This window comes from Ambystoma mexicanum, chromosome 9 (assembly GCF_040938575.1).
Source record: "Ambystoma mexicanum isolate Mex_15411 chromosome 9, UKY_AmexF1_1, whole genome shotgun sequence".
In the NCBI taxonomy this organism is placed as follows: domain Eukaryota; kingdom Metazoa; phylum Chordata; class Amphibia; order Caudata; family Ambystomatidae; genus Ambystoma; species Ambystoma mexicanum.
In genome coordinates, this window is record NC_090931.1 from 989,789,718 (window position 1) to 989,804,019 (window position 14,302).

At 43.4% G+C, this 14,302-nt stretch overlaps 1 protein-coding gene across 3 annotated transcripts in view; it reads left to right on the forward strand.

Annotated features, from left to right (window-relative positions):
- The window catches only part of RAPGEF4 (Rap guanine nucleotide exchange factor 4), a 1,521,174-nt gene that overhangs the window by 1,074,738 nt on the left and 432,134 nt on the right, over positions 1-14,302 (forward strand). For all 3 annotated transcript variants that reach the window (XM_069616226.1, XM_069616227.1, XM_069616228.1), the window contains one exon: positions 7,265-7,353. In XM_069616226.1, coding sequence (XP_069472327.1) covers positions 7,265-7,353 — 89 coding nt within the window. The remainder of the gene's footprint in view (positions 1-7,264; positions 7,354-14,302) is intronic.

The window sequence follows — 14,302 nt, forward strand, 5'->3', positions numbered from 1 at the left end:
CAAAGGAAAATCAGTGTTATAACATAAAGGATCAAAATGGCTGAGTCTACTCTCCTCCCCATGTTGGACAGCATGGAGTAAGGCACCCCACCTTAGATGGAATGACACATTTTGGCTCAGGTTCTCAAAAGCAAAGGCAGTTCAAAACGTGGATCGAGGCCCGCCTGGCCTTGCACGTTAAAGTCACTTATTCCAGTGTTCTAAAAGTTATTTTACAGTTAAACAAAAAGGTCACAGTTCAACAAAAAGTTCACACAGGTCTCCCTCCGTCGGGTTCGGACCTCTTAAAGCTTTAACAGTTCACATATGTCCCCGTCAGCCAGGCTCAGACCTCTCAATCACAGCAATTGCAGTGGTTCCCTTCCCCAAGCTTAATTCACATTTGTTAGTGGTTCCCTTCCCCTAACTTATCACACTTCCGGTTTCCCTCAGCAGGGCTTGGACCTTTTTACTGATGTCAAAGACATTCGAATGTCCCAGGCTTTTACTATAGACCTCCGCAGGACCACTTTGACTTTCTCTTCAGCTCACACACTATTATTTGCCCCAGTGCCTCTTGGTCCTGGTAGTTCAGCACCGTAAGCACAAAAGTTCAAAGAAATCTTTCTCTTCAAGCATTCAACTTTTCACTTCCCCTCTTACCGGGGTTAATCTTGACCATCACGCATTTCAGTGTTTGTTCACTTTGCCGCTTTATAACAAAACATTTCACATTTCGCAGAGACTTTCGAGTGGGCTACTTCCTTTCACTGGACCACTCTGCTACTCTGTATCACTGGCTTCACAGTTATCAGCCACTTAAAATTTCATCACTGCTTAGCTTTCTTTTGCGTCTCATCAGCACGCATGAAGCCTTCAATTGTGAGATCTAATGTTGCAACTTGAATCTTCCCTTGCACACAATGGCCTTTGATGTCATTCGCTAACTCACCGGCTGTGTGCATTCCTCTTGTCTTTTTCGGCTTTAATTCATGAGTCAGGGTTAATACTACAGACTTGGACTCGCCTCCCCAACTCTGTCGTTCACCCAGGAGGGTTGCTGGCATCCTTGAAACAAAATGCAGTCTTCTTGTCTGGAATTTGGCCATTTCCACCTATCTTTCACAGATCTTTGGGGGCAACAACCCCCTGCAGGGATCTCCTGGGTTTCTCTACCCTTTGATCTCATCCCTCAATCTGCTCCAGTAGGTTTGCCTTTGCCCTGGAACATCTGCTCCTTCTCATGTTCCACCTTGCTCAGAGTGTGTCTCTATGTTCTGCCTTTTATCCATGTGGGGAGAGCTAATGTGTATCAGATGTATGTGATTAAAGTCAAGGGCCTAACTTTGCCTGGCCCGATTAGCGGGACATATCCAATGAGATATGTAAGGGTTATCCTCTTTACTCTCAGTCGCCCGCTTCCTTGGCCCAGTGTTTCTGCAGAAAGGAAGGGAGTTGGGACGTGGAAGATTCCTACATACCTAGGATGAGATATGGGAACCGGAAAGGGGGGAATACCACATCTCACCATCGGTTGTCTCACACCCACTCCCTGAAGACCCCTCACCCAGGTGATCCTCCCGCACTCATCCACTCCCAGGGTCTCGATCCAAAGGCGATGGCTGTGCCCTGGCCATCTGAGAGTGAGATCCCTCGGAACTAGTAGGTGAGACACCTTTTGGTTTCTCACAATATACAGACGAAAAATGTCTATGTATCATCTATTAATAAGCAGCCATTAAATGGCAAAAGAAATACTATGATATTCAGCTTTTTGTCAATTATTCTGTAATCACGTTTTAAGCATGCTCTTGTCTAAATATCTCCAAGACATGCTGAATTAAACAGCTTTCCTTGGAGAGGTTGAATTAGAAATGAGGGCAGTTCTGAAGTGAAATAAATCATATGCTTAAAAGTGGCCTCCATAGCAGGTGTGATCCACAATAATGATGAAACAAACAGTTTTGACACATGTAAACCAAGGTTTCCTCTCTCATAGTTGAAGCAATTTCGAAACTGCATCATGTCGACCTTACCAACAGAGCCCCTAGTAAGGAACAGAGCGTTAAGAATTACGGTGCTGTGCATGTTGAAAACTATTTCAATGCATTAAGACAATTGCCTGAATATATGAATATCAAGAGGAACCTGTTTCTTGTTCTTACGGGGAACAGAACTCAAAATAAAAAATAAGTGATAATAAAGTACCACTTGACCTTGTTAAAATGGCTGCCAGAAGTGAGCGCGGCATCTTATTGACGTTCCCCGCTTCTTGCAAATATCATTGAACAGGTGCTGATGCTCTGTTTGCAAACCGCATCCTGTAAGGAAAGTGCATGAGAACAACTATGCAGTAACAGGCAAGAACATTAATAGACAGATGACTGTGTAGAAAGGTATTAGAGAAAACAGAATCTGGGAAACATTAAATGAAGGGATGTGAGGGCCTCTGGGGAAGAATGAATCCATTTCACCCACACAGGGTTACTCATATACAAATGTGTTTGTCCATAAGAATGACATGACAATAGAGCTCTGGTTTAGCATAATATATGCATAGCTCACTTCTATAGAAATACAAAATACAGATTAAAAAATATAACTTCCTCTGGTGGGTTATGGATTTTTCTGACAGGACCTGCCTGAATAAAAAGGCAAGCTGGCTGGTACCGGAGGCAAATACAAGAGGAAAAGTAAAGAAAAGAAAAAATAGCACTGAGCATTAAGCCAGTGGTATGTTGCTAGCATTTCTACCAAAAGGTTAGTGAAAATAAAAATTACTGTTGTTTGGTAAAATGCCATATTATAAGTGAACATGTATCTAAATAAGTGGTTCATGTTGCTCAATAGAGTGGAACCGAACTACATTTGGGTATTGAATACAGAGAACATTTTTTTAAAGTATTCCCTGCACGTGCTACTGCAAGAATCAGGTTAGTAGGTGGCACATTTGTACATTGAGATCTTCGCAAATAGCGCAGAGTTGTCTTATAGTTGTTTGGCACAAAGAAACGGGGGTTCAGCAGATTGAGTCTCAGATCCAGCAAGCAATTTCTGTCCTGATGAAGGCCCAATATTAAACAATGTGAGAGGGCTGGGGATAAGCGTATCTCAACAAAAGGTCTGAAACACACTTTGTCGACCAAGATCTGACTAGACACCATCGGCTGACTAGTCTTTTTCCATTAAGGACAATCATTTCTCCTTCCCATAACATTACACAAAAGTACATCATAAAATAATTAGTAGACTATAAGAAAAGTTAGAGCAGGCTGAGAGTTTTTTTATGTTGAATAAATCCTGCCCGATTTATTGGTTGTGTTACGTGTGTGCATTTTTGCATTTAAAAAATGCGAACATCTGTCTTGCATTTATTGGTATTTTTAGTAAAGACAAAACACTTTGTTTCTACTAACCCCTGGGCACAAATGATGTTGTCTATGTGTTTCATGAATTCATGTTAAAAAAGGTGACCTATACATGTGTATAGCAAGAGTGACTGATCTTTTATGAAAGGTTTTTATGAAAATGAATAAATAAATATATTTTTGAGATAAAATAATGCTCTGTTGCTAAAGCCAATGACTTATGTAACATTTGGCTGGTATTGTCTGCTACCTTCAATCAAGACAGTGCAAAAGGGTGGGGTGACATGTTTCTCTTTATATATTGTACTAAGCTAACATTGCCACCAAGTCCTCATCGGGCTGTCACCAGCGTGGTTGCGGGCCATTGCTGGTGAGAAATCAAGCATTGAGAATGTTGTTAAAGCTGCCTAAATTATGGTGAGCGTATTCAGTACAGCTAGTTTTTTGATTGGTCTGTATAAATGTGGATGTCCTGTCAGGAATCATCCCGCCTATATTCGGCATTAGCATAATTTAGGTGGCTTTAACAAAATTATCAATGCTTGATTTCTCACCAGGACATGGGAATTTAAAAATTGAAGGCAGCAGAACATCCGGCATAAACCACTCCAAATAGGAGGCACATTGATGCATTAGGACTATTGTTAACAAGTTACTTGCGCATGTTAAGCCTTGATAAGGACCAGATAGGTCGAAACACTTGTCGGCTGGGGCACTTTTGATTTGATTCATACCATGTACAATGCAAGGTCATGACTGAGCACAAGGCTGATAATTGTTTCTTTTTACTTTTTATACTAAATACTTGTGACTCATCTCCAAAGGAGTATCACAAACTTTATGTTCTAAACTGTACATTAAAAGTACAATCTTAAATCCTATGGACAAGCACAATTTTTCTGGGGCACAATATTCTTTACATGTTTGAAAAATGATAGGCAGGGACAGAGCCTAAGTACACCAGGAACTGCAGCTAGATCATGTAATTGTTGTTTATTCAATAATATAATAGAATTACAATATAACCTAAGCACACCTGTATTCCTGGATAGCCTTTCTTATAGTACCTAACTCTAATGGGTTTTCCCTACCTAAACTAAAGAAACTCGGGTGCTCATTAAGAAGTCTGTGAAAGTCCAGCTCAAAAGGAACCATCCCAGTCAAAAGCTCCTACAATATCCCTGTCACATCAATAAACAAATACTAAAGTTCTGGTTCTGATCGTGACCCAGGAGTATGACTCCCTTCTCCTGGATGCCAAAGACACCAAGTTTTCTCAAAAGTAAAAGTTCTAAGCTTTTCATTACAAACAAACATTTCTACAAAATCCTCGTGGGGTTAGGAAAATGACTCCCTTCTCCTAGCTGGTTCCCAAATGTTCCTTGTAGTTTTCAACAAAATGTATAGACTTTTCCCCTCTTTTGGTTAGTAAGAATTCTCCTTGCTTTACAACAGTACAATGGGGGGACGGGAGGGCTAGTAGATTTGACTCTTAGCTGATCCAGTGTTGATTAAAGGCAAAGACAGGAAGGTCACCAGGACTAATATCCAGGGGGTTCTTATATCCTTCTTTGGTTGCGCACAGTAACGCAGGAACCTCTCTTGAAGGGTGTGTCCCTTTGCAGCTTCAGATAAACTCACCCTCTTCATATTGCGGAACTTCCAAATACTCTTGTCTCTGCTTAAGTGGGGTCCTTTACCCACTTGGTTGGGATTATTCGCCACCAGGTTATCCAGCTTTCTTGTTGTGGACTGAAGTGTCCCTTGAGGAACAACTTGCCTATGCTGACACAATTCTCGAAACTTTGAGTTGAGCGCTTCTACAAGGAAGATTTCTCACAGTAATTCTTTTACTTTTATAAATGTCTCTTGAACCTTCATGGCACTTCTCAGGTTTGAAACAGATTTTAAGTTCCTCTTGGGGGCCACATGTTCAATTCTTTCTCTTCTCCAATATCGTTCTCGAGTTGGGCCTGCTTGCTCTCATGGCCACGTGCTGTTGGCGGATTGGACGCAGGTCTCGGACCCTCTTATCCACCTGTCACAGATCACTCCAACACCACAATCTGATCCAGCTTCTGCTTGTTTGCCTATGTGGCTCTTTGGCAGGCTTCGCTTAGCAGTTGCTGTGTAGTTGTCGGACCGCACGGTTCACCTATTATAGGTCACACAACCTCAACCGCTATGTGAGACGCTTTCCTCACGCCTCTCGGTTTCTCTTTCTCCTTTTCTCAAACGGACTCTTTGCAGCCTCACACTGTTCGGTGTCCGATTCCCGGACTGGTCTGGCGTTTGACCAATTATTTGTTCTCTCAATTGCTCCAACGACCTCCATTTTACTGTTTTGTCTTCTGCGACTCATTTGGTTCTTTTCTCTAGTTTTCTCTCGGCTACTTCTCCATCTCTCAGTGCCAATACCCCGTCGGCCGACAAGACTTTCTACTACTGTCGTCTCCGCCACACCTTCTACCGTCTTCAGATATCGAGCTCTGTCCCCATTCTCTGGATATCGAGCTCCCTGTCCTTCCTTGCTGTTCAGTTTAAATAGCAGGGACAGCCCCAGCGTAACATCAGTCCAATTGAAAGCAGCTGATCGAGTATTCGTCCTGCTTGATTGTAGCTTTCTCAAGCTCTTCTTTGTCCCTGTACCTATGACATGAGGTTGGTTTGTTATTTTACAATAGCATGTGGTTTCGGTTGTAAACTTTTGTGTAGAAGTTTCAGCATTAGCATTAGCCTGCGGGTTAGGGGTTTAAAGGGGTCATGTCTCCCAATCACGTCCTTATCCCCAGGAGAGGAGTCCCTCTCCATGAGATTCTCCCACATGTTACCATCCCTACGGGGACTATTGGTGAGTGGCTTCACCTCCCTAGCCTCATAGAAAGGGGCTTCCCCCTTGGGAGAAGTGACGCTATCTGAAGGATAGTCACACAGTCGAGAGAGAGAAGAGACGAGAGTGAATGAGAATCATTGTTGGAACAGTCATACTCATCTTAGTTTGAAAGGAAGTGTTCTCCAGCTAGTACAAAGAGAAGTGGAAGAGATATATTTTGGAAAGGATCCAATTAGTAATGATTCATACCAAGAAGATCTAAGTGAAATAACAGAGCAGGTTATAAAAGAGAAACCTGAAAACAAGCTGGACTTTTTAAAAAACATATCCAGAAAAAGAGAAAATGGAAATCGAATACTGTGGACTATTTAGGGAAATAAAAACAAGTTTTGTGAATTATGTGGCATTCACACTGAGGTGGAGCTAGATACTTCCAGGATTAAGTCAGATTTACTCATGGAAAAGGCTTTGTATCTTAGGCCCCGTGTGACTGGTTAATCGAGTTCCATTTGCAGAATCAGACGGTGTTTCCCTGAAATCTAATGTCATACTTCTGCATAGAGAGAATAAATATTTCTCACTCAACAGGGTATATTTTTCTGAACTGCATCCAAACATATGTAAGCACAATGTGAGCCACAACTGGACCAAACAGGATTAGAACAAATGGATGCATGTTGATGTGTCAAAGATCTTTCGTCTCCAAATCCGATACCAGAACTGTAACGCTTCATCACATGTTTTGTTTGTTTTCGAACCGTAATATGGTTACGTTGGCCATTGGGGGAGGGTTACTTAAAATATGCTGAGAAGTGAAGATCAAGATTATTTTGTTAATTTGTATTTTGTTCTTATCTTGCTCCATTGGTGGCAAATGGCAAGGGTGTTGGTGGTGATTTGTGCCTGGTGATATGTTCCTCTGGTGTGTGTAGTACCACTTCCTCCTCTGCAATTTAGTTACACTGTGGAGAAATCACTCGAAATTCAGTTTACGCGTTAGAATAATGTGCCCCGCAGCACAGTCCGTGTGATCTCCCCACCTCAGCTGCTGCCTAACCAGAATGCTCCGCTTTGTGTTTTTCAGGAATTTTATGTCTCTGTTTCAGACGACACACGAGTGATTGCGGCACTGAAGGAACATCTTCCAGACCTAGAAAGGACTGTGAAGCACATGTAAGCATGATCTTTGTCAATGTCATACCTTCTCCTTCTGTGTTTTCTGGGACTTGCAAGCCATCGGCTTCCGCCTGAGGGGAGAGCAAGGGGTGAGCGGTGAAACGGATGCCTCTTGTACGGTGGCCCCCAAGTGCTAAACTACAAAAGGGCTTGACAGAAGCCATGGCCACAGAGGGGTCAATGAACCCCATTAAGATAAAGGCAGTGTGAGTTGTTCTTTCTAAGGCAGAACTGCGTTGCTGTTCATTCATTAGAAATATGCAGATCTGAACGAACAAAGAATGGGGGTAGGGGTTCAAACCTAAGACTCAAGCCCAAGTGCCCCCTCTATGGGTAGATTTCCCCTCGAGGCAGCCTTACATGCCAGAGGAAAACTCTGTGCACTTTCCCGTGTGTGTGCAAGAACATGCATGACAATATTTGAACATTTATGTCCGATTTGGTCATTTATATATTTAAGATGCCTACCTACATAAACCTCATTTATGGTGGTTGGCCTTTTTCATCAAGCAAAACAAAAGATGGGTAAACCTCTACTTCGCTGACAAAGAGGAAGTAACAAATGTAGTGAACAGAGAGTGTGTCAGCGGAAACAAAATTCAAGTTAAAGTGGTGACCGGCAATGGGTTGGGGAGAGAGGGGGCCCCCGAAATTCGGAATCACAGATCAGACCATATAGACCAAACAATAATTGAAAAACATGAATATTTTATTTAAATTCCATTTGTTAAAACATACATATTAAATTTGAAATTTTGTTACGAGCTCATCTCTAAATAGCAGCAGATTGTTGTAGAATAAAGTGCATAGTGAAACAAAGTGCCAATATAAAACCAGACTGAAAATTCAGTCAGTATTAACTTCATGTTGCCAAGCTGTCTGAACCTCAAGTCGGCTGAAGGGGGTCACCCGGCTGGTGGTCAGAGGCTATGGCCGCATTTAACAATATAGAGAAAACCCCAAAAATATGTGGACAAGGCAATGGTAGTTCCTAATTAGAAAAAGGGGTGCCATACGTCGACTACTGTACTGTCATGACCTACTATATACACTAGCTCTGACATATACACAGGAAGTAGTTTCGATGGTGCGGAGCATCTAGGCTGTTTCACGGTTGATGCCCATCTTCTTCAGGACGGCGCACTCCCGTTGGAATATTTGCCACTTGAAGGTTTTAATGTAGCAATAAGGCAATAATACACACAGGAATACAGAATTATGCAAAATGAATCCATAATTTTACCAATATCTCAATTTTGAAACTGGCCACTTGTTCCCGAATGTACATCCTGGGAAATGTGTATGGACCTGTAGGGCAAGTTCTCAGTCAAGTAGAACTAAATTGGGAACGGATCACAAGCATAGGAGTTCAATCGCACAATTATGTCACGGTCGACCAGTCACAATAAGGCATCTGAAAAGATCTGTCCTACTGGAGTCTAGTGTTGTTCACCGCGTTATGATTCGTGCGCAGATAGCGTCAGTCTGTGCGCGAACCATCCCGCCTTCGTTGAATCCTCAATAGGCCCCCAAGTGCTAAACTACAAAAGGGCTTGACAGAAGCCATGGCCACAGAGGTAAAGATAAAGGCAGTGTGAGTTGTTCTTTCTAAGGCAGAACTGCGTTCATTAGAAATATGCAGATCTGAACGAACAAAGAATGGGGGTAGGGGTTCAAACCTAAGACTCAAGCCCAAGTGCCCCCTCTATGGGTAGATTTCCCCTCGAGGCAGCCTTACATGCCAGAGGAAAACTCTGTGCACTTTCCCGTGTGTGTGCAAGAACATGCATGACAATATTTGAACATTTATGTCCGATTTGGTCATTTATATATTTAAGATGCCTACCTACATAAACCTCATTTATGGTGGTTGGCCTTTTTCATCAGCCAAAGTACCTATTGCTCTTTAGTGACTTCAAAGTATACATATGTTTTTTTGTTAATTTTATAGATGACAACATATAGATTCAGTTTCCATAGAATTTTTCACAAATAATGGTGCAATCTAAAATCTAACCTACTTCTACTAAATCATACACAAGACAAAGCATCAGGGAGTCCAAGACATAATACACCTGCCCTATCTATTATAGTCGTATTTTTGCTAAACTTTATTTCCTAAAACACCCTGTGATCCAATTGCATTAAATGAAATCTAAGGCAACTCAAACCGAAATGCATTATACGTGTTAGGTAATCAAGATGCTGCCCTGTGCCCGAGAGCGACATTTGGACATATATTTCTCATTTATCACATGAAATAGCTGTTTCATTGACATTTAGCATCACTAGTTTGTCTCTAGAATCTTGTTTTGCCAGTAGAATTGTTTCACCAGTATGTGCCTCCTTGCCATTCACCAGAACCCTTAATATCTGCTCTTTCATACTCTATCCACAATGCACAGGGGCACAGGGGCATCTTGTTGAATAAGTAGGCTTCAGGGATGCGGATCTAGGTGATGACTGCGCGGCCCGAAATTTCAACAAAGAAAATGTCGAATCTGAAAATGGCGCCACACAGTGATCACATAGATCACTTTTTCCTGCATCCCTCTTGCCCGCTACCCCTTTAGCCCTACTTACTCTTTGGCGGTACACTTTTTTCCTGTGCCTCGACTCCCCTCTCCCCCTGTGCCATCAGTTCCCTATTCCCAACGTGGATTGGAACTGGTGCTGCAGGGCCTCCTTTTTTTTGCCCTACTGAATAGTCTGTGTTCTGGTGGGATGGAGGTGAGTGCTGTTTCCGATCTTCCCCACAGGTAGTTTCCTGGCAGGGGTTCTCCTTGTCTTTTCATTCTCGGTAGGATGTTATTGTTGTTGTTGTTCTCTCCTTCTTGTGATTGTACAGACCTTCTCCTCCTCTTGTTCCCTTCATCCATCTTGGGGAAATTGGCCATGTTAACATGTTTTTGGGGTACTGCCAGTGATGGTACATTGATGTGTACCATGGTGCATATTCCATTCCACAACGGAGGCAAGGTGTGGTATGCCTTATCTCCGCAGGCCCAATAGTGGTCCATTATTTCTGCTGTTCCAGCACCCCCCTCTGGTAGTTCTAATACGCTTCCGCAGTTGGTGTTGTATCCCACCTCCACATCTCCTTTGTGTTGGTAGCATAGCTTGGGTGCGGTCAGCGGTAGTATGTGTATTGGGTCTTCATCCTTCTCCAGCCATGTCAGCATGGGTACATATTTACCCCATGTCGTCCAGCATCTGTCGTTGTGTTCCTGTATGATGGTAACATTTTCATTGTTATCATGTTGCTCCCAACCACTCCTATTTCCCATTCATTGTTCATGTATATCTTCCCTGTTATTGTTATCAGTGGCCTTTCCCAACATCCCTGCACACCAGGAACTTCAGTAGCGTACCAATCACATGGCAGGTATTGTAGTGTCACTTTCTTCGTTTCTCCTTTATCAGGGCCACTCGTCATGTATCTGAATGCCTCAGCGTGTAAGCTGCTCTTATGGTAGCTCAAATATGACTTGAGGAACTTGTTTTCGTATGGGTATGTGTCCCTTGTTTCCCACTGCATTCTCACCACCGTTCCTTGGAATCGTCCCCTCGTTTGGAATAGCGCCAGATATACTATGCATTGCGCTGTCTTTTCTTGTATTTCCGTGGCAACAAACGTTCTTGATGCGCTCATGGTGTATGGGATCAATGAGCACACATAGAAGCTCTCCTCCATTGTCTGCTTACCAATTTGGGTCATGTGCTGGTACCACATGTTGTTCGAAACGTGTGCTGAATCTGTTATGTAATTATCGATACCTTTATTGTCAATATATGTGCTGCGTTTAACTCTACCTCCCTTACCCTCAAGGTTGCTAGTACCACCTGATATCATACCTGTTGCAGCAGTGGGAGGGGGCATGTTAGTTTTGGGTGCAGCCACAAAATTGATAGCATAACTTTTCTGCCATACAGAGGCAGCCAACAGACCAGTGATGACCAACACCCCTATCAATTTTATTACAAGAGCTAGTCTCACCGGCATTTTGTTCTTACCTTGCTGCAGTCCGGCAGCTTATTCTTGCGACGTTAAAGGTGCCCGCCTGAAAATCCTCAATGTGGTGGTTATTATTGTTAGTTTTTGTTAATTAAGCTCCCCCTATCAAGTAATCGTTCAGTGCCCAGGCGAAGAGCTGTTCCCACGCTAATCTTAATGACCTATCTCTTAGAGCCGGTAAGTGCTCGTGAAGATGGGGAAAGGATTGTTCTATGGCCAAAACAAATGCAGTGTAATATATGCGTACTCTTCTTCTTTTTAGGTACTTCGGCCTTCTTATATGATATACAAATTGGTGTGATAGGGCCTCAGGGGTGTTATCATCCGCAGGCAGCATCTAATCTTGGGCAGAACACAGTATTAGTTACTTTACTTTCTAAACAATACAATTATTTGCGGTACCTGCATGTGCGAGAAAAAAAATAGAGAAAAACATACAGGTGTTTTATGTGTGTGTGTGTGTAACATCCAAGTTTGTTATACAATGTCCTTCAATCGGTGGTGGCCTTGGAGGGGGGGCTGGGGCTGGATTGGGCAGAAGTTTGTTTACTTTGTGATCTCGTGACCATGGGGTGGGCTATGGGCAAGCGCCCAACGTCTATAGCAGTGGTTGCGTCTGGGGAATCTGGGGGGTGGTCAAGTGTAGTGACACAATTGTCCTCAGCGGTGGTTGATGTATCCTTCCCTGTAGCCAATGTCGTTAATGTTGTTGGTCTTGTAATGGCCCTGTCGTCAACGCTAGGGCGGGTCTGAAGTTTGTAGGGTTTTACGTCATGTAGGTGATTCCAGGCGCGCTTATCGTGCAGTTTCACTGCTCTGGAAGCCACTTCCTCTACCAAGTGTGGTCCAGTAAAGCGTGGGCTGTTCCACTTTCGACACTAGTAATCAAAGAAGACAAATATTGATACATTTCATCACCAAGAACAGTTGCAGTGTTTTCATGGTCAGTAAATGCTCTTGATGTTGGCGTTAAAGGAAGGCGCATTTGACGTCCTGTCACCACCTCGTGGGGAGTGAGGTGGTGATCAGACCCTGGCCTTTTCCTCAGCTCAAATAGAGCCAGCGGAAGACAGTACAACCAGCTCTTTTTAGTTGTCTGCTGGATTTTTGCGATCTCCTCTTTCAATAGGCCATTCAGGCGTTCACAGATACCGTTGGCCTGCGGGTGGTATGCACATGCAAATTTATGTTTAATACCCAGCAAGTATGTGATGTGTTGGAACATTTAATTAGCAAAGTGTGGGCCGTTGTCCGACCGCAGCACTTCGCAAACACCCCACCTGGGGAAGACCTCTCTCACTAAAAATGTAGCTGCTCTAAACGCATCCGCATGTGAGCAGGGTCCGGCCTCGATCCACCTGTAGAATGGACATACCACAACAATCGTGTACCTATGCCCTTGACATACATTGATCATGTCAACGTAGTCAATATGAAGGTGTACGAAGGGTCCCTCGGCCGGGGTATAGTACCTTTTATCACTTGCAGCGTGTGACCGGCCGTAAACTGTTGGCATGTGAGGCAGTTGCTGATGAAATTAGTGACATGAGAATTTAACTCGGGGCAGAACCAAGCCTCCCTAATTCGTGCTGCAATCACTTCCTTTCCTTTATGTGCTGGATGATGGAGCTGGGTCAGGGCGGTGTTTAACAGTGCCAATGGCATGACCACTTTTCCGGTATTATTTTGACACCACAGTGTGTCTGTTGGGGACATCGTACATCCTCTTTTTACCCATAGTTCCTTTTCTATCATTGGTGCTGCTGCCTGTAATTCCATTATCTGTGTTGCAGGGAGATGAGTGTACCCTTCCTTCATCATCATTTGTCTTGCCATTGCCCTCCCCCTCCCTCTCTCTGATTCTGGGTGGGTCCATAATTCACCAAAATACGCCGCATGCTTGTCATGTGCGTCTGCTGTTTCATTCCCTTTCGAGATATAGTCATCTCCATTAGTCTGTGCTGGGCATGTAACCAAAGCTATCTCTTGGGGGTCATTAATTACTTCAATCATTTCTGCTAGCAAGAGGGCATGTTGTACTGGGGTGCCATCAGCTCTTCTGAACCCCCTTCTCTGCCATTTTACCAACCCGGAGTGCACTGTTGATGTGACATATGCGCTGTCAGAATATATAGTAACTCTTTTGTCAACACTTTCCTTTAGTGCCAAAATCAGCGCAACCAATTCCGCTGTCTGAGCCAAATAATGCTGCGGTAATTGCACGCATTTTACCAGGACATACATAAAATCTTCTGTTATTTTTACTACTGCTGCCCCAGTTGTCCTTATCCCGTCGCTTTGGTCAGTTGTTGACGAACCATCAATGTACAGAATTTCACCCCCTTTAAGTGCATCCTCCTCCACTTTCCTTGTGCTGGAGTACATTTCAATAGTCTGTGTGCAATCGTGAGCATAATCACCTTCCTCAACAACTTCCGCTATGAATCTGGCTGGGTTTACAGTACTGCATCGGGCAATTGACAATTTGGGTCTAGATAAGATGATTCATAACCTGACACCCTCTGTGTGGTCAGTGTGGACTTAGGCTTGTTCAAAATTGCAAACAACGCATGCTCCACAAATAATGTGGTGGGGCACCCCATTGTTATCGATGATGATTTCTCCACTGCAAATTCAGCTGCAGCAAGATCCTGTTCGCAAGGGAAATGTCCTAGCATAACAGGGTCCAAGTGACCGCTGTAGAATGCTATTGGCTTGTGTCCCATGCTAGTTTTCTGAGTCAATACTGCTTTCATTACTGCTGAGTCGCAATGTGAAAAGATGAAAAATTGATGTTCGTAATTTGGGGTGGCTAGTACGGGAGCTGTGGATATGGCATGTTTCAACTCATCAAACGCCTCCTTCATTTCTCTTGTCCACCCCAAAGTCTTGTCCCCTTTTTGTGCTTCTCTCAATGCCTCGAGCAGGGGT